Consider the following 25,929-nt stretch of genomic DNA (forward strand, 5'->3'; position numbering starts at 1 on the left):
TGACGCAAGCCCCCTCTTCCTTCCCCGTCTGTGACTCTCACTGCCCTTGCCCAATTTTCTCCGCTTCCATTTGTTTTTTGAGAGACAGGGTCTCCCTGTTGTCCAGGCTAGAATGCAGTGGCGTGACCATAGCTCACCGCAGCCTCCACCCCTGGGCGCGAGTGATCCTCTTGCCTCAGCTTGACAAGTATCTGGGACTATAGACATACACTGCCACGCCAGGCTGATTATTTGCTTTATTGCTGGGTAGAGACGGGGTCTCCCTGTGTTGCCCAGGCTGATCTTGATCTCCTGGCCTCAAGCATCCTTACCCTTGCCCTTCCAAAGTGCTGGGATTACAGGCCACCCCGTCCTGCCTTTCCAGTCCCTCACCATGCCCACGGGCCAGTCCCGGAAAGCTCAGCTTCGAGGGCGCCAGGCTGGGGCAGGAAACACACAGCCGCGTCCTCTCACGCTCACTTTATTTGGGAGCAGGCGCAGAAGGACCTAGGCCTGCTGTGCCTGCAGTAGCGCCCGCACCTGGCGGATCTGCCAGTCGACGCTGGAGCGCGCAGTGCCGCCCAGGGCCCCGTACTGCTCCACGCTGTGCCCGTAGTCCCACACGCGGTTCACGTCACTCAAGAACAGGGGGCTGCAGAGAGAGGAAGAGCTGGGCCAGGGCGAGGGCCACCCCGGCCTCCAGGCACCCAGGCTCATCCACCAGGAGGCAGCGTGGGGAGGGGGTGGGCCGCACCTGATGGTCTGCAGCTCCTGCAGTGACAGCTGGTTGAGGGCGACCCCCTTGGTCTCAGCCATGAACACGGCTTTCCCGGAGGCCTCGTGGGCCTGGCGGAATGGCATCTGGGTGGCGGGGAGGAAGGTGGCCCTGAGGCAGCTTCCTCCGGGCCCTGATCTGCCTCCATTGCCTGTACCCCTTCCTTTTTTTGGAGGGAGGGGTACAAAGTCTCATTCTGTCGCCCAGGCTGGAGTGCAGCGACTCAATCTCACCTCACTGCAACATCCGCCTGCCAGCTTCAAGAAATTCTCCTGCCTCAGCTTTCTGAGTAGCTGGGATTAGAGGAATGTGCCACCACATCCGGCTAATTATTGTATTTTTAGCAGAGACAGGGTTTCACTATGTTGACCAGGCTGGTCTTGAACTCCTGGCCCCAAGAGACCCGCCCACCATGGCCTCCCAAAATACTGGGATTACATGTGTGAGCCACAAGACTGGGCTGCCTGTGCCCCTTCCTGAGTTCCCCTACCCTCTAGGGGGCACCCCATCTCCTCCCCCTCCCACTCACTGCTACACACTCACTCCTTTTCGGACCAGGTAATAGGCGAGGTCAGTGGCCAGCATGTCGGGGCTGAGAGCCTGTCCCATGTTCTCTCGGTGAATCTAGGGGTGCAGGTGGGGAAGTGGTGAGCCCTGGGGACCTGGGGTCTGAAGCTGCAGGCCCAGGACCTGCCCCTCCGCCAGCATGTCCCTGCCTTGGGCAGCTCCTCTCTTACCACTCAGCTCTGTCACCCTCAGCTTGAACCATCTTCTCATAATTATCGATAGTATTTATGTGTGCTATAACTGTTTACTGGCCTTTATGTTTTCCAAGAGTCCTTATCTTTAGCATGCATCAGAAGTTCCTGAAGGATTTGTTTTCCTTTTTAGAGACAGGGTCTTGCTCTGCTGCCCAGGCTGGAGTGCAGTGCCGCAATCTGGCTGTCTGCATTCTTGATCTCCTGGGCTCAAGGGATCCTCCCACATCAGTCTCCTGAGTGGCTGGGACCACAGGTACATGCCATCTCAACTGGATAATTTAATTTTTTTAATTTTAGAGACAGGGTTTCGCTATGTTGCTCCGACTGGTTTTGAACTCCTGGGCTCAAGCAATGCTCCTGCCTCAGCCTCTCAAAGTGCTGGGATTACAGGTATGGGCCACCAGGCCTAGCCACTGGAGAATTTATTTAAAATACAAATTGCTGGGGACTACCCCCAGAGTCTCTGATTCAGCCATCTGGAGTGAGGCCTCACACTGCATTTAAGTTCTGAGGTGATGCTGGTGCTGCTAGTTGGGGTACTAGCTTCAAGAAACATTTTTTTTTTTCTTTTTTCTTTTCTTTCTTTTTTTTTTTTTGAGATGGAGTCTTGCTCTGTTACACAGGCTGGAGTGTAATAGCATGATCTCTGTTCACTGCAATCTCCATCTACCGGGTTCAAGCGAGTCTCCTGCCTCACCCATCCAGTAGCTGGTATTACAGGCATGTGCCACCACACCCAGCTAATTTTTATATTTTCAGTAAAGACTGGGTTTCACCATGTTGGCCAGGCTGGTCTCAAACTCCTGACCTCAAGTGATCTGCCCACCTTAGCCTCCTAAAGTGCTGGGATTACAGTGTGAGCCTCTGTGCCCAGCCAAGACACATTCTGAACTATTTAGGAATGAAATAATGTGATGATGGGAATTTGCTTTGAAATAAGGGGGTGAAGGAGTGGGGGAGGGCTGTGGGTAAAGACAGTTGGAGCCAGAATGTCCGTGAGTTGATTATTGTTGAAGCTGGGCGTCAGTACATAGGACTTATTATGCATTTTCTAGCTGTTAGATACAGAAATTTCCCATAAGAATTGATTTTAAAAGAAATCAGCCAGGCAAAGAGGCTCACGCCTGTAATCCCCAAACTTAGGGAGATGAAGGTAGAAAAATGGCTTGGGGCCAAGTGTTCGAGACCAGCCTGAGCAACATAAGGAGACCCTGTCTTTACAAAAAATTTTAAAAATTAGTCAGACGTGGTGGTGGACCACTCCTGTGGTCCCAGCTACTCTGGAGACTGAGGTGGGAGGATCACTTGAGCCCAGGAGTTCGAGGCTGCGGTGAGCTACAAGTGTACCACCGCACTCCAGCCTGGGTGACAGACAGAAACTCTCTCTAAAAAATAATTTTTTTTTTTTTTTTGCCGGGCGCGGTGGCTCAAGCCTGTAATCCCAGCACTTTGGGAGGCTGAGGCGGGTGGATCACGAGGTCAAGAGATTGAGACCATCCCGGTCAACATGGTGAAACCCCGTCTCTACTAAAAATACAAAACATTAGCTGGGCATGGTGGCGCGTGCCTGTGATCCCAGCTACTCAGGAGGCTGAGGCAGGAGAATTGCCTGAACCCAGGAGGCGGAGGTTGCGGTGAGCCGAGATTGCGCCATTGCACTCCAGCCTGGGTAACAAGAGCGAAACTCCGTCTCAAAAAAAAAAAAAAAAAAAAAAATTTTTTTAGATATTTAATTTATTTATACATTTGAAGACAGAGTTTCATTCTGTCATCCAGGCTGGAGAGCAATGGCATGATTTCGGCTCCCTGCAACCTCCATCTCCTGGGTTCAAGTGATTCTCCTGCCTCAGCCTCCCGAGCAGGTGGGACTCAGGCGCTTTCCACCATAACCGGCTAATTTTTGTATTTTTAGTAGAGATGGGATTTCACCATGTTGGCCAGGCTGGTCTCAAACCCCTGAACTCAAGTGATCCACCTGCCTCAGCCTCCCAAAGTGTCGGATTCCAGGCATGAGCCACTGCGCCCGTCCTCTATATAAATTTTCCTTTCTTTACAAAGGGTTTTGGTCAGGCCAGTTGACAGGCCCCAGGCCCCTTGAGTCTCATCTGCTTCCGTTGGGTGGCAGCGGTTTCTGCCCCTTCCCTGTTCCCCAGGAGCAGAAGTCAGCACACCCCTCCTTCCCGGCCCCAGGTCCTCCGGGCGCTCCTCCCTCCTTGAAAAGCCACCCTCTGGAACGCCCACCCCCGGGCTTGGGACCAGGGGAGGAGAGGCAGCTGGGTGTGGTCTTGCCTGCAGCGTAGAGATGACGCCAGTGGCCACCTGGAGCACAGCACTCATGGTGTCTGACACTTCAAACACAGCTTCCTTGTCCTCCTGGGAGGCACACGGCAGGAGGTGAGGACCTAACAGCCCCCCAGCACCCGGGATCGCCACAGCCCTGCCCCCACTGAGGCAATCCCCGCTGCCTTGTACGGGAAGAACACTCAGTACCCCAACAAAGGAAGGGCAGAGAGCTCCAAGGGCAGCCACGGATGGGGCTGAGCGCACAGGACGGGAGGATGTATGGCCATCCCGGGGGCCCTGACTGGGTGTGCCAGAGTCCCGAGAACCGGCACATGGCGTGTAGGCAGGCGGACCTGCCCCGGCCTCACACCTGTAGGTCTTTGTTGTAGGTGCTGGGAAGTCCCTTGAGGGTCATCAGGAGCCCGGCGCACTGCGGGAAGACGGAGGCACAGGCTGGACCCGGAATCCTGCCGCCGTCCCTCCCATCAGCCCCACCCCTCTCCCTGCCCCGCTCACCCGCCCAAACACGCGCCCAGCCTTGCTCCGGATCAGCTCCAAGCTGTCGGGGTTTTTCTTCTGGGGCATCAGGCTGCTTCCGGTGCTGGGGACAGAGGCGCGGCCACTGAACGGGCTGGACCCTTGGCTGGTCCAGTAGCGCGCTGGCCGGGTCAGTGGAGGGGTGGGGCGGGGAGAAAGGAGGCCACGTCCGCGGAGGGCGGGGAACACAGAGGCCGGGAGGGGCAGGTGCAGCCCGGGGCTTACCTGTAGGCATCCGAGAGCTGCACGAAGCCGAATTCCTTGGTGCCATACAGGATGAGGTCCTCGGCCATCCTGCTGAGATGGGTCACACACAGCGAAGCCCAGAACAGGAACTCGGCTGGGAGGGAGAAGAGGTCCGCAGTCACCAGGCCTCGCGCGGCCCCGCCCAGCCGGGCCACACAGGGGTAGGAGGAGGTTAGGCGGTGGGGGACCTGGCTCAATTTTATTTATTTTTTTGAGACGGAGTCTCACTCTGTCACCAGGCTGGAGTGCTGTCGTGGATCTCGGCTCACTGCAACCTCCACCTCCTGGGTTCAAGTGATTCTCCTGCCTCACCCTCCGGAGTAGCTGGGACTACAGGCGCTCTGCACCACGCCCGGCCAATCTTTGTGTTTTTTAGTAGAGACGCAGTTTCACCATGTTGGGCCAGGATGGACTTGTTCTCCTGAGGTCGTAGTCTGCCCACCTCAGCCTCCCAAATTGCTGGGATTAGAGGTGTGAGCCACCATGCCCAACCTAAATTTTCATTTTTTGTAAAGATGGGGTCTTGCTATGTTGCCCAGGCTGGTCTGAAGCTCCTAGGCTCAAGCAACCTTCCTGCCTTGGCCTCCCAAAGTTCTGGGATTACAAATGTGAGCCCCTGAACCTAGCCTTTTGTGTTATTGTTATTGTTCCTGTTTTCAATAAACCAGCTTTACTGGGATACCATTCACATATAATTTACTCATTAATTTTTTTTTTTTTTAATTTTATTTCATTTTCTGAGATGGAGTTTCACTCTTGTTCCCCAGGCTGGAGTGTGCTGGCGAGATCTCAGCTCACTGCCGTCTTGGCCTCCCAGGCTCAAGTGATTCTCCTGCCTCAGCCTCCTGAGTAGCTGGCATTACAGGTACCCGCCACCACACCTAGCTAAATTCTATATTCTTGTATTTTTAGTTGGCCAGTGCTGGGAGTACAGGTGTGAGCCAGCATGCCCCGCCCAATTTACCCATTTAAAGTTTACACTTTCGTGTACATCCATCACCACAACCACCCTGACCATACAGGGGGTGGGAGGAGACTAGAGAGAAGCCAGGCTAGGGGGCAAAAGTGAGGCACAAGGCAAGGGACTGGCTCCCCAAGACTCACCCACAAAGTCACGCTCGCTGGTGGCATCCATGCTGTTGAGAGTGATGGCCCCGAAGCTGAGTTCTGGGGGTAGGAGGAAGCAGGGCTGGGCTGGAGCATAGGGAATGGATTCCTCTCCCCCAACCAGGTTACCCAACCCCCTCCCCCTGGAAAGAGGATCAGGGAAGAGGATCAGGGTGGGTTGGGTGGGAGCTGGTGGGAGGGAACTTTTGCACAGTCCGAGGAGGGAGGCAGGAGCCCTGAGTCTCTCGGTACCAAGTGCCCCTGCCATGGGTGACCCCTGGCCTGGATGAGTTCAGTGCCCATAGGCAATGAATGAAGGTTACACCAGGAGCCACAGGCCCCTGCCTCTGGTCTCAGGTGTGACTGCGGCTCCTGGCGGGAGGTGAGGGTGACTCTCCCTGGGGAGGAGGGGCAGGGCATCTCACCTGCTCGGAGCAGCTCTCGGTCCACACCCAGGGGATTGCCTGCAATGGCCCCGCTGCAGGGACAGGGATTCATGGTGACCAGGGCTCCTGGCAGGCAGCCCCAACAGACAGACAGACAGACACACACACAGAACCAAGCCCTCGTTGCCAGGGCGACTGTCTGGAGCTCAGCCCCTTTCCTGGCCCAGTCGCCTTGGGTGCACAGCACTTGTCCCCAGGTGTCCCCAGAACACTCATCCCCAAGCACCAAGGCACCTTCAGTGCAGGACACTTGTCTCCAGATACATGTCCCCATATGTCAGGCTGAGGGCAGCAGGCTGGGCTCGCCAGGAGCCTCGCTGGAGAGCTCTGGCCCTGCTCAGACACACTCACTGGCTTGGTCGTCCCCATCTTGGTGGGAGCTGGGGCTCCATGCACGGTCCCCCTCTGAGCAGATAACCCAGCTTTCTGTCCCACTCTGCGCTTCCCAGCTCGTCTGTCAATTCCTAAGGCTATGCAGCAGCCTGCCCCCCGAGGCCCTCGGGGCACTAGAGCCTCACCCACCTCCCCAGGGGCAGGACATCGATCCGCTTCCGCACCTCCAGCAGCCGCTCGGAGTCTCGGGTCAGCGCCACGGCGTGGCTGTGGGAAGCCGGGGGCAGGAGGGTCAGGGCAGTCGGCTCCTCCCCTCCAGCATGGCCCCTGCACCTCGCCCAGCTCACCTCAGAATCCAGTGGCTCCAGCGGATGGGTTGGGCCCTCTGCAGGTGGGTGTACCCTGGGAAGAGGACGTCACATTCCCTGTGGGGAAAGGGGAGCAGGGGCTCGGGTGGAGGCTGGGGCAAGGCCCGCCGGTGACACTGGGACCCTGCAGACCTGGGTCACCCCTGGGAAGAAGTGTTGCTCTGCAGCACTGCACCTGAATGAGGGATCCGGGATCTCCCAGGGACAAAGAATCGTAAGGGAAAAAGAGGCCGGAAGTGGGGCCATGTGAACCATGCACTGGGCCTGAGCTGTGGGGCCTCCCGGGGTGAGGCTTTGCCAGGAACACCCGAGGCCTGAGCCTCTGTCACTCAGCATCTCTGAGGCGGGGCCGGAACAGGGGAGGACACCGGTGTCAGGTATGACTTAGCCATGGGAGGCTTGGCTTGAAGACCCCAAAAATAGCTGGGGCTCATAAAGAGCTGCTCCAAGCAGGTGAGACGCCCTGTCCCTCATTCAAGTAGGCAGGGCAGAGGCAGAGCTGCTTCGAGTGATGCTCCTGTTTTCTTTCTTTTTTAAAAAAAATTTTTTTTTTTTTTTGAGACAGAGTGTCGCTCTTGTTACCCAGGCTGGAGTGCAATGGCGCGATCTCGGCTCACCGCAACCTCTGCCTCCTGGGTTCAGGCAATTCTCCTGCCTCAGCCTCCTGAGTAGCTGGGACTACAGGCACGCTCCTCCATGCCCAGCTAATTTTTTGTATTTTTAGTAGAGACGGGGTTTCACCACGTTGACCAGGATGGTCTCGATCTCTCGACCTCGTGATCCACCCGCCTCGGCCTCCCAAAGTGCTGGGATTACAGGCTTGAGCCACCGCGCCCGGCCAAAAAAAAATTTTTTTAAACCCATTTTTTGAGAAGATGCTCCTCTTTTCTTGTTGTTTTGTTTTGTTTTTGTTTTTAGAGCCAAGTCTCCTTCTGTTGCTGAGGCTGGAGTGCAATGGCACGATCACAGCTCACTGCTGCCTCGATTTCCTGAGCTCAAATGATCCTCCTGCCTCAGCTTCCTGAGTAGCTGCAGCTACAGAGTCATGCCACCATGCCCAGTTAATTTTTAATTTTTTGTAAAGATGGGGTCTTGCTATCTTGCTCTGGGTGGTCTGAAACTCCTGGGTTCCAGTGATCCTCCTGCCTTGGCCTCCCAAAGGGCTGGGATTACAAATGTGAGCCACCATATAAAAAAAAAATCCTGTACTCAAGGCAAGGCATGGTGGCTCAAGCCTATAGTCCCAGCACTTTGGGAGGCCAAGAGGGAAGGATCATTTGAGGCTGGTAGTTTGAGACCAGCCTAAGCTACATAGTAAGACCCCGTTTATGTAAAAAATTTTTAAAACTCGCTATTGTGGTCCTAGGTACTCAGAAAGCTGAGGTAGGAGGGTTGTTTGAGTCCAGGAGTTTGAGTCTGCAGTGAGCTATTAACCAAGCCACTGCACTCCATCCTAGGTGACAGAGCAAGACCTCATATCTAAAGACAATTTAAAAAGTTAACAATTTAGGCCAGGCGCGGTGGCTCATGCCTGTAATCCCAGCACTTTGGGAGGCTGAGGGGGGCAGATCACAAGGTCAGGAGTTTGAGATCAATCTGGCCAACATAGCGAAACCTCATCTCTAGTAAAAATACAAATAAATATTAGCTGGGCATGGTGGCACATGCCTGTAATCCCAATTACTTGGAGGCTGAGGCAGGAGAATTGCTTGAACCCAGGAGGCAGAGAATGCAATGAGCCAAGATTGCACCACTGCACTCCAGCCCGGGAAACAGTGCAAGACTTCGTCCTAAAAAAAAAAAAAAAAAAAAATTGGCCGGGCGCGGTGGCTCACATCTGTAATCCAAGCACTTTGGAGGCCAAGGCAGGCGGATCACCTGAGGTCGGGGGTTCAAGACCAGCCTGACCAACATGGTGAAACCCTGTCTTTAAAAAAAAAAAAAGAAAAAAAGAAAAATTAAAAATTAAAAAAAAAATTGGCCTGGCGCGGTGGCTCAAGCCTGTAATCCCAGCACTTTGGGAGGCCGAGGCGGGTGGATCACAAGGTCAAGAGATCGAGACCATCTTGGTCAACATGGTGAAACCCCGTCTCTACTAAAAATACAAAAAAAATAGCTGGGCATGGTGGCGTGTGCCTGTAATCCCAGCTACTCAGGAGGCTGAGGCAGGAGAATTGCCTGAGCCCAGGAGGCGGAGGTTGCGGTGAGCCGAGATCGCGCCATTGCACTCCAGCCTGGGTAACAAGAGCGAAACTCCGTCTCAAAAAAAAAAAACTAAAAAAAAACTAAAAAAAAAAAATTTAATTAGGCTGGCTTCTGCCTGTAATCCCAGCACTTTGGCAGGCCAACGTGGGCAGATCACCTGAGCTCAGGAGTTTGAGACCAGCCTGGCCAACATGGCAAAACCCATCTCTGTTGGAAAAAATACAAAAATTAGCTGGACGTGGTGGTGGCACACACCTGTAATCCCAGCTACTTGGGAAGCTGAGGCTGAGAATCACTTGAACCCAAGAAGCAGAGTTTGCTGTTAGCCAAGATCGCACTGCTGCACTCCAGACTAGGGGACAAAGTGGGAGCTTGTCTAAAAAAAAAAAAACAACAATTAAAGAAACCCTGAATCCCTGTAATTCCAGCACTTTGGGAGGCCAAGGCAGGTGGATCACTTGAGGTCAGGGGTTCAAGACCAGCCTGGCCAACATGATGAAACCCTGTCTCTACTAAAAATACAAAAAATTAGCTGGGCGTGGTGGTGGGCTCCTGTAATCTCAGCTACTCAGGAGGCAGAGGCAGGAGAATCACTTGAACCCAAAGGCAGTGGTTGTGAGCTGACATCATGCTACTGCACTCCAGCCTGGGAAACAGAGCAAGACTCTGTCTCAAAAAAAAAAAAAAAAGAAACCCTGAACTCAGTAGCAGACACTCCCTGTTCCTGCTAGCAATCCAGCTCCATCTCCAGGGTGACAATTCGTGTCCTCTGCTTCCCTCCAGGTGTGTGAAATAGGGGTAACAGGGAGTTGAGGAAAAGGAGGAGTCTCTGACAACACATAGAGAATTCTCAGCAGCTCCTCATCCAGGTCTGCAAGAAACAAATCCAGATCCAAAGACACCAGGTCCCAGAAGCCAAAGCCTGGTATGAGTCAGCAGGAGGCAGCCTTTGGCTCTGTCTTTTGCCAGATGGGCTGGGTGGAGACCTGGAGTGTGGGATGGAAGACTGGTGAACAGGCAGGGTAGGGGGTAACTCTGGCTGCTCCAGGTACAGCCAAGCTAGTGCCTTAGCTTCCTGCCCTCAAACCCTCAAAGGGTGAGTTTTCTTTCTTTCTTTTTATTTATTTATTTATTTATTTTATTTATTTATTTTTATTTTTATTTTGTTTTATTTTTTTTTTGAGACAGAGTTTCGCTCTTGTTACCCAGGCTGGAGTGCAATGGCGCGATCTCGGCTCACCGCAACCTCCGCCTCCTGGGTTCAGGCAATTCTCCTGCCTCAGCCTCCTGAGTAGCTGGGATTACAGGCACGCGCCACCATGCCCAGCTAATTTTGTATTTTTAGTAGAGACGGGGTTTCACCATGTTAACCAGGATGGTCTCGATCTCTCGACCTCGTGATCCACCCGCCTCGGCCTCCCAAAGTGCTGGGATTACAGGCTTGAGCCACCGCACCCGGCCTATTTATTTTAATTTTTTTTAGAGATGGGGTTTCACCATGTTGGCCAGGCTGGTCTTGAACTCCTGACCTCAAGTGATCCTCCCACCTTGGCCTCCCAAAGTGCTGCAATTACAGGCATGAACCACTGTACATAGCTGTGTTTTCTTTCTTTTTATTTTATTTTATTTTTTGAGATGGAGTCTCAGTCTGTCGCCCAGGCTGCCATGCAGTGGTGTGATCTTGGCTCATTGCAACCTGTCTCCTGGGTTCAAGCAATTCTCCTGCCTCAGCCTGCTGAGTAGGTGGGACTACAGGCGCACACCACAACACCCAACTAATTTTTGTATTTATAATAGAGATAGAGTTTCACCATGTTGGTCAGGCTGGTCTTGAACTCCTGACCTCAGATGATCCACCCACCCCAGCCTCCCAAAGTGCTGGGATTACAGTCACGTGCCACCACACCCAGCCCCACGAAGGGTGAGTATTCCCTGCCTGCTGAGCTGGACTGGCATGGGAGTATTGGAGCCCGCAGGAAATGCCCCACTCCTGGCTGCTCTGCCTTGATCCTGGAGTTCTAGGGTGTCCCTGTGCCACAGGGCCTGGCACCTCCACCCTGTTCACCCTTGCCACCTAGGTCTGCTGTTCAGGCTGCCATCACACCTCTCCCTGCCCCCTGGGTGTCCCTGGGGGACTCACGCCTCTGCCCGATCCACCATGGTCCTGATGAGCTCCCAGAGGAGGCCCGAGAGCATGGAGCAGGTCTGCCGCATCCACAGCCTGAGGTCCGTGACCACCTGTGCGAGGGGGAGGTGGTGCTCAGGGGGGCTGGCATGTTGCTTCCCTGGGGAGCCAGGACCCTGCTGAGCTCTGACTGCCCCCTGTGCTCCCTGAGGTTGGGACAGCATGGAGCAGGGTCGGTGGAGGGCTAGAGGCACCTGGTCATTCCGGCTGCGTCCCGTGTGCAGCTTCCCTGCGGTTTCGCCAATGAGCTCCTGGAGGTGAAGGGAGGCCCAGGATCACAGTCTATATCCCCAGAGAGGTCCACCCAGGCAGGGCAGGGTTCATCAGCCCTGCCAACCTCCCACCCTACCCCAGGATCCTGGGACCTGCCCAAATTTCTGCTGAGGCCTTTTGTTCTTTTTTTTTTTTTCGTAGTTATAGAACCTCATTATGTTGTCCAGGCTGGTCTTGAAGTCTTGGCCTCAAGCGATCCTCCCACCTCAGCCTCCCAAAGTGCTAGGATTACAGGCATAAGCCACTGCGCCTGGCCCATGTCCTGAGGTCTCTGCTGCTGTCTGCCGATGGTGAAGTAAACAGAACGATGGTGCTAATGCTCAAAGTGGCCCGGGATCTGGTAGAGTGGGGAGGCCGGGAAATCAGTGGGGCTGCAAGGGTCGTACCTTCAGGCGGCGCTCGTTGGCTGTGTGGATGTCCTCATCATTGGGGTTGAGCTTGAAGGTGCCCTGGGCCCACTCCTCAGCCACCTATAGCAGGTAGCAGCAATGCCAGGGGTCAGGTGAGCAGGTATCAGCAGCCAGGAGAGGCCCTGCCCTGCTCCCACCCGATCCCTCATGACTGACTGTGCCTGTCCAGGAGCTGAGTCCTGGAAGCCCACCCTGGGAGGGGCCATCTCGGGCCCAGCACACCTTCACCCATGAGCCATGTGGGCCACAGCGGTCATTAGAGGATGGAGAGGGGCGGTCATCAAGGCACACAGTTAAACAGCACTTGCGTACGTAATTAGTTCAGTGTGAAACCACAGACCGGCAACACTGCACTACTTGCTCAGGGATTTGGTGGGAGCCGGGGCCACAGGGAGGGGCCTCGGGTGGGGCTTGGGCCGAGGTACCTTGTCTAGGCCATGGAGTATCTGGTCCATCTCGGCCTTGGTGAGGAGCCCTGCCTTCTCCAGGCCCTTGCTGTAGGCTTTACTGCCTTGAACATCCACCTCCCACAGCTGCCGGTCGTAGGTGATGGATGCGTTGAACTTCTCCATGATGGGGTCCACTGCACCCACAAACCGGCCACCCCACAGCTTCCCGCTCTGGCCAGGAAAGTAGGAACAATGAGTCTCTTCTCCACCCTCCAGAACAGTACCTCTTGCAAAGAGTCCTCAGGAAACTTATCAAGCCTGATGGTCGCAGGGGCATCAGATCATTCTAACTGGGCAGACAAGAAGGCTGAGACCTTCCCGGAGTCACCCTGGGAGTGAGTGTGGGAATGTGGTTGGACACTGAAGTTTGGGTTTTGTTTTTTTTTTTTGAGACAGAGTCTTGCTCTGTCGGCCAGGCTGGAATGCACTGGCTTGACTCTGGCTCACTGCAACCTCTGCCTCCTGGGTTCAAGAGATTTTCCTGCCTCAGCCTCCTGAGTAGCTAGGACTGCAGGCGCCCACCACCACACCCAGATGATTTTTGTATTATTAGTAGAGACGGGGTTTCACTATGTTGGCCTGGCTGGTGATCCTCAGGTGATTCTCCTATCTCACTTCCCAGAGTGCTGGGGTTACATGCATGGGCCACTGCGTCTGGCCTTGAAGTTGGGGTTTCTTTCCCACAACATGACACCACTCCAAGGAGATGGTGGCAGGGCCCGAGGCACCCCTGGGACCACAGCAGAGCTTCTGGAACCTTTCCTGTGACTGGCCAAGGTGCCAGGTGCCATCCTAATTGCTGACACAATTCTCTGGGGTAGACACCAATACGATTCCACTATGGAGAGGGGGAAACTGAGGCACAGAGAGGCCTGCAGCCTGCCCTCACTCAGGGTGGGTGAGCCAGGGCTGCAGCCCAGAGTCTGAAGTCAGAACCCATACTCTTCACCCCTGTTCCACCGGGGCCTCTGGGATTGGCTCTGGTCTCCACCAAGCATGATACCTTGCAACTCTCCCTCACAGCTTGGAGCCGGACTAAGATCCCAATTCCTACCACTCCCTTGGCTCTGAAGAGCACCCTGACACCCCCCATTGTCACTCCCTTCTAGGAGGTCACTGGGTGACCCCTTATTTCCCAGGATTGAAGGGCAGAGAGATGATATGTAGACATCTACGTTTTGTTCTTTTTTTTTTTTTTTTGAGATGGAGTCTTGGTCGGGCGCGGTGGCTCAAGCCTGTAATCCCAGCACTTTGGGAGGCCGAGGCGGGTGGATCACGAGGTCAAGAGATCGAGACCATCCTGGTCAACATGGTGAAACCTCGTCTCTATTAAAAATACAAAAAATTAGCTGGACATGGTGGCGCGTGCCTGTAATCCCAGCTACTCAGGAGGCTGAGGCAGGAGAATTGCCTGAACCCAGGAGGCGGAGGTTGCGGTGAGCCGAGATCGCGCCATTGCACTCCAGCCTGGGTAACAAGAGCGAAACTCCGTCTCAAAAAAAAAAAAAAAAAAAAAAAAAAAAGAGATGGAGTCTTGCTCTGTTGCCCAGGCTGGAGTGCAGTGGCGCAATCTCGGCTCACTGCAACCTCCACTTCTGGGTTCAAGCCGATTCTCCTGGTGGAGACGGGGTTTCACCATGTTGGCCAGGCTGGACTTGAACTCCCGACCTCAGGTGATCCACCTGCCTTGACCTCCCAATGTGCTGGGATTACAGGCATGAGCCACCATGCCTGGCCAGTTTTGTTCTTTAAACATTTTTTTAAAATTCTTTTTTAGAGACAGGGTCTCACAGGCTGGAGTGCAGGGGTGCCATCATAGCTCACTGCAGCCTCAAACTCCTGGGCTCAACCAATCCTCCCTCCTCAGCTTCCCCAGTAGTTGGGACTAGAGGCATGCACCACCACACCCAGATTAAAATTTTTTTTTAAATTTTGTAGAGTCAGCTTCTCACTATGTTGCCCAGGCTAGTCTTGAACTCCTGGGCTCAAGCAATCCTCCAGCCTCAGCTTCCCGAAGTGCTGGGATTACAGGCACCAGCCAAGGTGCCGGCCACATCTATGTTTTGAAAAAGGGCAGAGGCCAGGGCATGGGACAGATTGGGGAGGGTATAGAACACCTGGGGAGCAGACCTAGTGCCGGGAGTGCCAAGGACTGGGAGGGAGGGGGGTAGAGGTGGGCATGTCACTGCACTGGCATCCTTTGGGAGGAAGGGAGTCTGCGGTGGCCAATGGGGACATATGTTTTCCTCTGTCCCCCTGCAATGCGCCAGACCTCTGTTAATCACCTGGCCCGGGGCCTATTGTTAAACCTCAGGGTTGGGAGGCCCAGGCGGGTGGATCACTTGAGGTCAGGAGTTCGAGACCAGCTTGGCCAACGTGGTGAAACCCCGTCTGTACTAAAAATACAAAAATTAACCAGGTGCGGTGGCAGGCAGCTGTAGTCTCAGCTACTTGGGAGTCTGAAGCAGGAGAATCACTTAATCCTGGAGGCAGAGTTTGCAGTGAGCAGAGATGATGCCATTGACTGCAGCCTGGGTGACAGAGGAAGACTCTTTCTCAAAAATAAGAAGTTAAGGATAATAGTACCTATCTGATAGCCTTGTTGTGAGCATTCAATCAGATAACACTTGCAAACTGCATCCATAACACGATGCCTGGTGCTCAGGAAGGACTCGGGAAATGTCAGCTGTTACTAGGGGAGAGCTGGCAGGGGATAGGAGTGCTTCAGCTCCGCTCCTGATTCTGTTGTGCACCCCAGAGACCTCTACAGTGCTCTGGTCCTGAGCTGTGAGCTGACCTTTCCATGCCCAACAGCTCTGGCTGCCAAAGGACTCTGCCCTGCAGAGGCAGCCTCCGCCCCCACTGGTCTTTTGAGCTGGTCCTGCTTCTTACCCCACGGCTGCCCCACCAAGCCTAGATCTCTAGCAACGTGCCACATGGGGCCCTGGTCCTGATCACTGGGACCAGCCAGTCATAACTGGAGCCAGCCTGCCCCTCAGCCAGGAGCCTGGCACCACCTCCCCCAGGGGGTTCTTGGGCCACCCGGCCTGGGATGTTAATAAAAATAACTACTACTTAATAAGCGGGGCCACAGCCAAACCAATTAGTGCCAACCTACAGGAGGGCCTGGGGCAAGCTGAGGTCACCGGGAGTGCTGTGCTGGTCGGAGGGCAAACCACTCTGCTCTAGGACCAGGACCAGGCTCCTTCCCTTACTGGCAGGCAGAATAGGACCCCACGGGGAGATCAGAGTGGGGTCTCCCCTTGGGCACTGAGGAGAGGGGAGGCCCAGTGTGGTAACAGAAGGTGCTACTCCAAGCCAGGACACATCTAGGCCAGAATGGTCTCTTCGGGGCCAGGGGATGGCGAACTGAGTTGGGCTGGGTTGAATGAGCAACAGTCAAGGTCGAATGCACGTGGGAAATATCAGTTTTGGGGGTTTGTGGTTTTTTGTGAGTGTGGTTTGTTTTTTTTTTTTTTGAGAAGGAGTTTTGCTCTTGTTGCCCAGGCTGGAGTGCAGTGGCATGATCTTGGTTCACTGCAACCTCCGCTTCCCTGGTTCTAGCAATTCTCCTGCCTCAGCCTCCCTAGTAGCTGTTTGTTTGTGTTTTTTTTTTTTTTTTTTTTTTTAGATGGGGTCTCACTCTGTCACCCAGGCTGGAGTGCAGTGGTGCAATCTTGGCTCACTGCAACCTCCACCTCCTGGGTTCAAGTGATTCTTCTAACCCAGGCTCCCAAATAGCTGGGACTACAGGTGCCTGCCACCACGCATGGCTAATTTTTGTATTTTTAGTAGAGATGGGGTTTCACCATGTTGGCCAGGCTGGTCTTGAACTCCTGACCTCAGGTGATCTCCCTGCCTCGGCCTCCCAAAGTTCTGGAATTACAGGCGTGAGGCACCACACCTGGTGGGTTTTTTTGTATTTTGAGACTGGATCTCAGTGTTGCCTGGGCTGGAGTGCAGTGGTGAGATCATACTCACTGCAGCCTCAAATTCCTGGGCTTAAGGGATCCTCCTGCCTCTGCTTCCCATGAGATTACAGGTGTATGCCAGCACACAGGGGTAATTTTCAAAAATTTTTTGTAGAGACGGCGTCTCACTATGTTGCCCAGGCTGGTCTAGAATTCCTGGGCTCCAGCAGTCCTCCAGCCTCACCCTCCCAAAGTAGAAATAGCGGTACTGTGTGGCTAGCCACTGTTTATTGAGCACCTCCTGTTGCTTGGCCCTGGGCTAGGGACTGGACATATGTTATTACGCCCTTTTATGAGGTGGGCAGTGTTACCCCTATTTCACAAATGAAGAAAGAGGCTCAGAGGGCTGGAGTGACGGGTACAGAAACCCAAGTCTATTTAGCTCCAAAGTCCGGGCCCTCCCCGTTTCCTCCCCCATGATCCAGAAACTTGCAGGGCACTGAGAGAGAAGAAGTGAATTTCTACCTAGTGAGGGCCAGAAGGGGCTGGAACCCAGACCTCATGCTCGCAGGGTTCCCTTCATCAGGCATCAGGCCAACAGCCCCATTCACTTGAAGGGTCCAAAGCAATGGCCTTACAGAGGGAGGCCGACAGCTGTGACCACCCCATTGCCAGACAAATCAACTGAGGCCCAAGGCAGGAACCCTGTGCCTGGAACTCGGTCATCTCAGTGGTCAGGAAGAGAAGCCGGGGGTCAGGAAGGGCTGCTGGAGCCCCGGGGCGAGGTCCCCTGCCCCCTGGCTCTTTCCACATGCCAGGGTCAAGGACAAAAGTACTTGAGGGGCTGATTTTTCTTCTATAAACAGGGACAGGTGCGGTAGCAGGAGAAGGGGTGCGTGTGGCGGGGGCCCTGACGGGAGGACGCGAGGAAAGGAGTGCGGAGGTGGGGGCTGAAGGCTGGGGGCGCTTATCCCACCGGCAGGCGCTCCTGTGGGTGCGCGCAGACCCACTGCGCCCCTGGAGGCATGGCTGGGGCGCTTTCCCCACCGGGCAGACCCACTGCGCCCCTGGAGGCGTGGCTGGGGCGCTTTCCCCACCGGGCCGACCCACTGCGCCCCTGAGGCGTGGCTGGGGCGCTTTTCCCACCGGGCAGACCCACTGCGCCCCTGAGGCGTGGCTGGGGCGCTTTTCCCACCGGGCAGACCCACTGCGCCCCTGAGGCGTGGCTGGGGCGCTTTTCCCACCGGGCAGACCCACTGCGCCCCTGAGGCGTGACTGGGGCGCTTTCCCCACCGGGCAGACCCACTGCGCCCCTGGAGGCATGGCTGGGGCGCTTTCCCCACCGGGCAGACCCACTGCGCCCCTGAGGCGTGGCTGGGGCGCTTTTCCCACCGGGCAGACCCACTGCGCCCCTGAGGCGTGGCTGGGGCGCTTTTCCCACCGGGCAGACCCACTGCGCCCCTGAGGCGTGGCTGGGGCGCTTTTCCCACCGGGCAGACCCACTGCGCCCCTGAGGCGTGGCTGGGGCGCTTTTCCCACCGGGCAGACCCACTGCGCCCCTGAGGCGTGACTGGGGCGCTTTCCCCACCGGGCAGACCCACTGCGCCCCTGGAGGCATGGCTGGGGCGCTTTCCCCACCGGGCAGACCCACTGCGCCCCTGAGGCGTGGCTGGGGCGCTTTTCCCACCGGGCAGACCCACTGCGCCCCTGAGGCGTGACTGGGGCGCTTTCCCCACCGGGCAGACCCACTGCGCCCCTGGAGGCATGGCTGGGGCGCTTTCCCCACCGGGCAGACCCACTGCGCCCCTGAGGCGTGGCTGGGGCGCTTTTCCCACCGGGCAGACCCACTGCGCCCCTGGAGGCGTGGCTGGGGCGCTTTCCCCACCGGGCAGACCCACTGCGCCCCTGAGGCGTGGCTGGCGGCGGCTGAGCTCCAGCAGGTGCGCCCGGGAGGGCGGGGGGCGCGACTCCCGGCGGGGTGGCCGAGCGGGTCTGGCGCCCGCACCCTCCCCTGCGGAGCCCGGAGGTCCCACTCACCTCCGAGGCCATGTTGGGCGGTTCCTGGTCGTCCGGAAGCCTCGGTCCTTCGGGTCTGGAAGACAAGACGCGGCTGACGACCTCCGGTGCCGGCAGGGTCCCCCGCGCCGGGCCGGCCCCGAGCTCCCGGCACGGCCCTCGGCGGGGCGCAGCCTGCGGACGCCGCGGTTCCCCGCGCCCTCCGCGCCCGCCCGGCCGCCGCGCACTCACCTCGGCCTGGCCCCGCGGTCAGTGTCGCGCCCGCCACGGGGCTGGGCTTTTCGGGCCCGGGTGGCGTCAGCTGCCGCCCAACCCTGTCCCCGCCCCTGCCGGCGGCCGCGCCAATAGGAGGCCGCCCGGCGGGGTGGGCGGTGCCCCCATCCTCCAATCCTGGCCGTGGGCGGGGCCGCCGGCTGCCCTGGAGGCTGAGCGGCCCCGGGGTGGGGAAAGGGTCTGCCGGGACCCCGGCGGGGAAGGGGGCGGGGCTTGGCTTGGGGACGGGGGTGCCCCCGCGTTCGTGCTGTGGTCAGCAGACACGCAGGGTGCTGGAGACTCGGGCCAGGGGTACAGGCTACGACATCGGGCCCGGGCTTGGCGGGTTCATAAGATACACAAGGAGAAATGGCATGCTCGCTCATTCATTCATTCATTCAACAAACGTGTACCGAGCACCTCTATGCGCCAGTGACAGAGTTAGAAACGCACTGAGGAGCCCGGGCGCCGTGGCTCACGCCTGTAATCTCAGCACTTTGGGAAGCCGAGGCGGGTGGATCACGAGGTCAAGAGATCGAGACCATCCTGGTCAACAAGGTGAAACCCCATCTCTACTAAAAATACTAAAAATTAGCTGGGCATGGTGGCGCGTGCCTGTAATCCCAGCTACTCGGGAGGCTGAGGCAGGAGAATTGCCTGAACCCAGGAGGCGGAGGTTGCGGTGAGCCGAGATCGCGCCATTGCACTCCAGCCTGGGTAACAAGAGCGAAACTCCGTCTCAAAAAATAATAATAATAATAACAATAAAAGTTATGTTTAGGCTTGGCACAGTGGCCCATGCCCAGCGCTTAGGAGGCAAGCACAGGAGGATAGCTTGAGGCCAGGAGTTTGAGACCAGCCTGGGAAACACAGCAAGACTCTCCTTCAAAAAATTAAAAATAAAAAAGCTAGCCGGATGTGGTGGTACACACCTAAAATCCCAGCTACTCAGGTGGATCACTTGAGCTCAGGTGTTCAAGGTTACAGTGAACTATGATCATGCCACTGCATTTTGGCCTCTTTTAGTGAGACCTAGCCTTAAGAAAAAAAAGTTATGTTTACACTATTCTGTAGTCTCTTACTATTTATTTTATTTTTTATTTTTATTTAAGTATTTTTTTTTTTTTTGAGAGGGAGTCTTGCTCTGTCACCCAGGCTGGAGTGCAGTGGTGCTATCTCAGCTCACTGCAAACTCTACCTGCTGGTATCAAGTGATTCTCCTGCCTCAGCCTCCTACATAGCTGGGATTACAAGCATGCGCCATCAATCCCAGCTAAACTTTTTTGCATTTTAGTAGAGATGGGATTTCACCGTGTTGGTCAGGCTGGTCTCAAACTCCTGACCTCAAATGATCCACCTGCCTCGGCCTTTCAAAGTGCTGAGATAAGAGGCGTAAGCCACTGTGCCCAGCCTCTGTAGTCTCTTAAGTGTGCCATAACATTATGTCTATAAAAACAATGTATGTACCTTAAGTTAAAAATGCTTTGTTGCTTAAAAATATTAATGATCAGCCGGGCGCGGTGGCTCAAGCCTGTAATCCCAGCACTTTGGGAGGCCGAGGCGGGTGGATCACGAGGTCAAGAGATTGAGACCATCCCGGTCAACATAGTGAAACCCTGTCTCAACTAAAAATACAAAAAATTAGCTGGGCATGGTGGCACGTGCCTGTAATCCCAGCTACTCAGGAGGCTGAGGCAGGAGAATTGCCTGAACCCAGGAGGCGGAGGTTGCGGTGAGCCGAGATCGAGCCATTGCACTCCAGCCTGGGTAACAAGAGCAAAACTCCGTCTCAAAAAAAAAAAAAAAAAAAAAAAATATTAATGATCATCTGAGTTTTCAGTAAGTCATTAAATTTTTGTTAGCGAAGGGTCTTGCCTGGATGTTGGTGGCTGCTGACTGATCAGGGTGGTGGTTCCTGAAGGTTCAGATGGCTGTAGCAATTTCTTTCTTTTTTTTTTTTTTTTTGAGACGGAGTTTCACTCTTCTTATCCAGGCTGGAGTGCAATGGCGCAATCTCGGCTCACCGCAACCTCCGCCTCCTGGGCTCAGGCAATTCTCCTGCCTCAGCCTCCTGAGTAGCTGGGATTACAGGCACGCACCACCACGCCCAGCTAGTTTTTTGTATTTTTAGTAGAGACCGGGTTTCATCATGTTGACCAGGATGGTCTCAATCTCTTGACCTTGTGATCCACCTGCCTCAGCCTCCCAAAGTGCTGGGATTACAGGCATGAGCCACCGCGCCCGGCCTTGTTTTTGTTTTTGTATTTTTAGTAGAAACTGAGTTTATTATATTGGCCTGGCTGGTCTTGAACTTCTGACCTCACGATCTGCCTGACTTGGCCTCCCAAAGTGCTAGGATTACAGGTGTGAGCCACCATGCCTGGCCAAATAACAAATGTTTTTAATGGCATCCAGAATGGTGAATCCTTTTCAGAAGTTTTCAATGGCTTCGCCCAAATCCATCAGAGGAATCACTAGCTATGGTAGCCATAGCCTTACAAAATGTTTTTTTTTTTCAGACAGAGTTTTGCTCTTTCGCCCAGGCTGGATAGAAGTGGCGTCATCTCAGCCCACTGCAACCTTTACCCGCCAGGTCCAAGTGATTCTCCTGCCTCAGCTTACCAAGTAACTGAGATTATAGGCTCCCACCACCATGCCCAGCTAATTTTTGTATTTTAGATTTCACCATGTTGGCTATGCTGATTTTGAACTCCTGACCTCAGGTGATCCACCCATCTCAGCCTCCCAAAATGTTAGGATTACAGGTGTGAGCCACTGCACCTGGCCAAAATACATTTTTTTCTTTTCTTTCTTTCTTTCTTTTTTTGTTTTGTTTTGTTTTGTTTTGTTTTTTGAGACAGAGTCTCGCTCTGTTGCCCAGGCTGGAGTGCAGTGGTGTGATCTCAACTCACTGTAACCTCTGCCTCCCAGGTTCAAGCAATTCTCCTACTTCAGCCTCCCAAGTAGCTGAGATTACAGGCATATGCCACCACGCCTGGCTAATTGTTTTGTATTTTTAGTAGAGACAGTGTTTCAGTCTCTGCTGGCCAGGCTGGTCTCGAACTCCTGACCTCAAGTGATCCACCCACCTTGGCCTCCCAAAGTGCTGGGATTAAAGACGTGAGCCACTGTGCCCAGCCCAAAATGGATTTCTCAAATAATAAGACTTGAAAGTCAAAATTGGACAGGGGTGATAGCTCACATCTGTAATCCCAGTACTTTGGGAGGCCAAGGCAGGTGGATTACCTCAGGTCAGGAGTTCAAGACCAGCCTGGTCAACATGGTCTTTGTTAAAAATACAAAAAAATTGGCTGGGCTCACCTCGGCCTCCCATAGTGTTGGGATTACAGGCATGAGCCATCATACCTGGCTACAGCTTTTCTTCTACCGCTTCCTCACCCCGCTTAACCTTCACAGAATTCAGGAGAGTTAGGGCCTTGCTCTGCATTAGGCTTTGGCTTAAGGGAATATAATGGCTGGTTTGATCTTCTATTCAGACCACTCAAACTTTCTCTATAATGGCAATAAGGCTATTTACTTTCTCTTCATTCATGTGTTCACTGGAGTAGCACTTTTAATTTCCTTCAAGAACTTTTCCTGGCCGGGCATAGTGGCTCACTCCTATAATCCCAGCAGTTTGGGAGGCTGAGGTCAGGAGTTCAAGACCAGCTTGGGAAAGATGGTGAAACCCCATCTCTACTAAAAATTACAAAAAATTTAGCTAGACGCAGTGGCAGGTGCCTGTAGTCCCAGCTACTTGGGAGGCTGAGGCAGGAGAATTGCTTCAACACAGGAGGTGGAGGTTGCAGTGAGCTGAGATCGCACCACTGCACTTCAGCATGGGTGACAGAGTGAGACTCCATCTCAAAAAATAAAAATAAAATAAAAAGAACTTTTCCTGCCAGGTGCAGTGGCTCACACCTGTAATTCCAACACTTTGGGAGGCCAAGGTGGGCAGATCATCTGAGGTCAGGAGTTCAAGACCAACCCGTCCAATACAAAAATTCTCCAAGTGCGTTGGTGCACACCTGTAATCCCAGCAACTCGAGAGGCTTAGGCAGGAGAATCCCTGGAACCCAAGAGCAGAGGTTGCAGTGAGCCAAGGTCTCGCCATTGCACTCCAGCCTGGGCAAGAGAATGAGACTCCATCTCAAGAAAAAAAAAAAAAAGAATGTTTCCTTTGTGTTCACAACTTGGCTAACAGGCTTTGCTTTTGTTCTATTTCAGTTTTCAACATATCTTCCTCACTATGTTTAATCACTTCCAGCTTTTGATTTTAAGTGAGCTACCTAGGACCTTCCTTTCACTTTCACACTTAAAGGCCACTGTAAGGTTATTAATTAGCCTAATCTCAATATTGTTCTGTCTCAGGAAATAGGGAGATCCAAGAGGGCAAGAGGGCAGGGGATGGAGGCAAGCTGGTCAGTGAGGCAGTTAGAACACACACATTTATTGATTCAATTCACCATCTTTTTTTTTTTTTAATTCACCATCTTACATGAGCACAGTGTATGATGCCCAAAACAACTGTAATAGCAACATCAGGGACCGGTGATCACAGATCACCACAGCAGATACAGTAATAATGAAAACATTTGAAATATTGCAAGAATTACCGAGCCGTGACACAGAGGTACGCTGTGAGCACGTGCTGTTGGAAAGATGCCACTGACAGACTTGCTCAACACAAGGTCACTGCAAACCTGCAATTTATAAAATACACAGTTTTCTGTGAAGCACAATAAATCAAAGTGCAATATAACAAGGTGTGCCCGAATGTGCTAGGTCTGACTCTTACTAAGTGTTCAATGAATAATACTTGCTATGATTAATACATAAGGCCCCAGAGGGTCAAGATAAAGTTGGTTTGAAATAATAATAATAATTACGACTGCTGGGGTTCTGTTTTTGTTTTTGTTTTTGAAATGGACTCTTGCTCTGTTGCCCAGGCTGGAGTGCCAGTGGCGTGATCTCGGCTCATGGCAACCTCCACCTCCTGGATTCAAGTGAGTCTCCTGCCGCAGCCTCCAGAGCAACTGGGATTACAGGTGCCCACCATTATAGCCAGGTAATTTTTTTTTTGAGACGGAGTTTCGCTCTTGTTACCCAGGCTGGAGTGCAATGGCGCGATCTCGGCTCACCGCAACCTCCGCCTCCTGGGTTCAAGCAATTCTCCTGCCTCAGCCTCCTGAGTAGCTGGAATTACAGGCACGCGCCACCATGCCCAGCTAGTTTTTTGTATTTTTTTGTATTTTTTTTTTTTTTTTTGAGACGGAGTTTCGCTCTTGTTCCCCAGGCTGGAGTGCAATGGCACGATCTTGGCTCACCGCAACCTCTGCCTTCTGGGTTCAGGCAATTCTCCTGCCTCAGCCTCCTGAGTAGCTGGGATTACAGGCACGCGCCACCATGCCCAGCTAATTTTTTTTGTATTTTTAGTAGAGACGGGGTTTCACCATGTTGACCAGGATGGTCTCGATCTATTGACCTCGTGATCCACCCGCCTCAGCCTCCCAAACTGCTGGGATTACGGGCTTGAGCCACTGCGCCCGGCTAGTTTTTTGTATTTTTAGTAGAGACGGGGTTTCACCATGTTGACCAGGATGGTCTTGATCTCTTGACCTCGTGATCCACCCGCCTCGGCCTCCCAAAGTGCTGGGATTACAGGATTGAGCCACCGCGCCCGGCCAGCGAGGTAGTGTTTTAAAAAATTTTTTTATTTTGAGAAGGAGTCTCGGCCAGGTGTGATGGCTCACACCTGTAATCCAAGCACTTTGGAGGCCAAGGCAGGCGGATCACCTGAGGTCGGAAGTTCAAGACCAGCCTGACCAACATGGTGAAATTCCTTCTTTTTTTTTTTTTTTTTAAAAAAAAAACAAGCCGGGCGCGGTGGCTCAAGCCTGTAATCCCAGCACTTTGGGAGGCCGAGGCGGGTGGATCACAAGGTCGAGAGATCGAGACCAACCTGGTCAACATGGTGAAACCCCGTCTCTACTAAAGATACAAAAAATTAGCTGGGCATGGTGGCGCGTGCCTGTAATCCCACCTACTCAGGAGGCTGAGGCAGGAGAATTGCCTGAACCCAGGAGGCGGAGGTTGCGGTGAGCCGAGATCGCACCATTGCACTCCAGCCTGGGTAACAAGAGCGAAACTCTGTCTCAAAAAAAAAAAAAAAAAAAGAGAGAGAGAAAGAAGGAGTCTCACTCTGTCACCCAGGCTGGAGTGCAGTGGCGTGATCTAGGCTCACTGCAACCTCTGCCTCCCAAGTTGAAGCAATTCTCTGCCTTAGCGTCACAAGTAGCTGGGATTACAGGTTCCTGCCACCATACTATTTAATTTTTCTTTTGTATTTTTAGTAGAGACAGGGTTTCACCATGTTGGCCAGGCTGGTCTTGAATTCCTGACATCATTATCCACCACCTCTGCCTCCTAAAGTGCTGGAATTACAGATGTGAGCCACCGCGCCTGGCCCACCTTCCTAAATTAAAAAAAATTTTTTTTTGAGACGGAGTCTCACTCTATCCTCGATGCTGGAGAGCAGTGATGTGACCTTGGCTCACTGCAACCTCCACTTCCTGGGTTCAAGCAAGTCTCCTGCCTCAGCCTCCTGAGTAGCTGGGATTACAGGAATGCGCCACCATGCTCGGCTAATTTTTTTTTTTTAGTAGAGTCAGGGTTTCGCCATGTTGATCAGGCTGCTCTCAAACACCTGACCTCAGGTGATCCACCTGACTCAGCTTCCCAAAGTGCTGAGATTACAGGTGTGAGCCACTGCGCCTGGCCACGACTGCTATGCTTTCAATGTTTTTAATGTGCAAAGTACTGTATGTGTATATCTGTTGTCTTTTGCTGTGTAAAGAGACATGCCAGGTTGTAAAACAACTACTGTCACAGTTATTATCTCTGATAATTCAGGGTGTTGAATTGGCTAGGAAGTCTTGCTTAGGGTTCCTCATATGGTTACAATACTGGCTGAGGCTGGGGTCATTTTATTTTTATTTTTGTTTTTTGAGATGGAGTCTTGCTCTGTTGCTGAGGCTGGAGTGCAGTGGTTTGATCATAGCTCACTGCAAACTCTGCCTCCTGGGTTCAAGCAATTCTCCTGTCTTACCTCTCGAATAGCTGGGATTACAGGCATGTACCACCATGTGGCATCTTTCAAAAGCTTCCTCAGTCACATGTCTTGTATCTAGACAACCTCTGCTTCCCGGGCTCAAGCGGTTCTCCCGCCTCAGCCACCTGAGTGACTGGGATTACAGGTGCCTGCCACCATACCCAGCTAATTTTTGTATTTTTAGTAGCGATGGGGTTTCACCATGTTGGCCAGACTGGTCTTGACCTCCTAGACTCAAGTGATCCACCCTTCTTGGCCTCCCCAAATGCTGAGATTACAGGT

General features: G+C 53.7%; 1 protein-coding gene across 3 annotated transcripts; it reads right to left on the reverse strand.

The window, feature by feature from the left end:
- Positions 1-222: 222 nt before the first annotated feature.
- Positions 223-18,597, reverse strand: ASL (argininosuccinate lyase). 3 transcript variants are annotated; one of them, XM_039460332.2, is made up of 17 exons: positions 18,516-18,597; positions 18,306-18,360; positions 12,334-12,528; positions 11,885-11,968; positions 11,420-11,476; positions 11,181-11,278; positions 6,815-6,892; positions 6,657-6,734; positions 6,114-6,166; positions 5,686-5,748; positions 4,561-4,675; positions 4,315-4,399; positions 4,169-4,228; positions 3,805-3,888; positions 1,298-1,378; positions 734-840; positions 223-631 (listed from the first exon to the last, which is right to left on the reverse strand). In XM_039460332.2, the coding sequence occupies exons 2-17, from the start codon at positions 18,315-18,317 to the stop codon at positions 487-489; spliced, it is 1,395 nt and encodes a 464-aa protein (XP_039316266.1). In that variant the 5' UTR covers positions 18,318-18,360; positions 18,516-18,597; the 3' UTR covers positions 223-486. The 3 variants fall into 3 exon arrangements, with proteins under 3 accessions (XP_039316266.1, XP_039316269.1, XP_074246748.1); XM_039460335.2 differs by lacking the exon at positions 1,298-1,378; XM_074390647.1 differs by lacking the exons at positions 1,298-1,378; positions 11,420-11,476.
- Positions 18,598-25,929: the final 7,332 nt, after the last annotated feature.

This window comes from Saimiri boliviensis, chromosome 20 (genome assembly GCF_048565385.1).
Source record: "Saimiri boliviensis isolate mSaiBol1 chromosome 20, mSaiBol1.pri, whole genome shotgun sequence".
NCBI lineage: Eukaryota > Metazoa > Chordata > Mammalia > Primates > Cebidae > Saimiri > Saimiri boliviensis.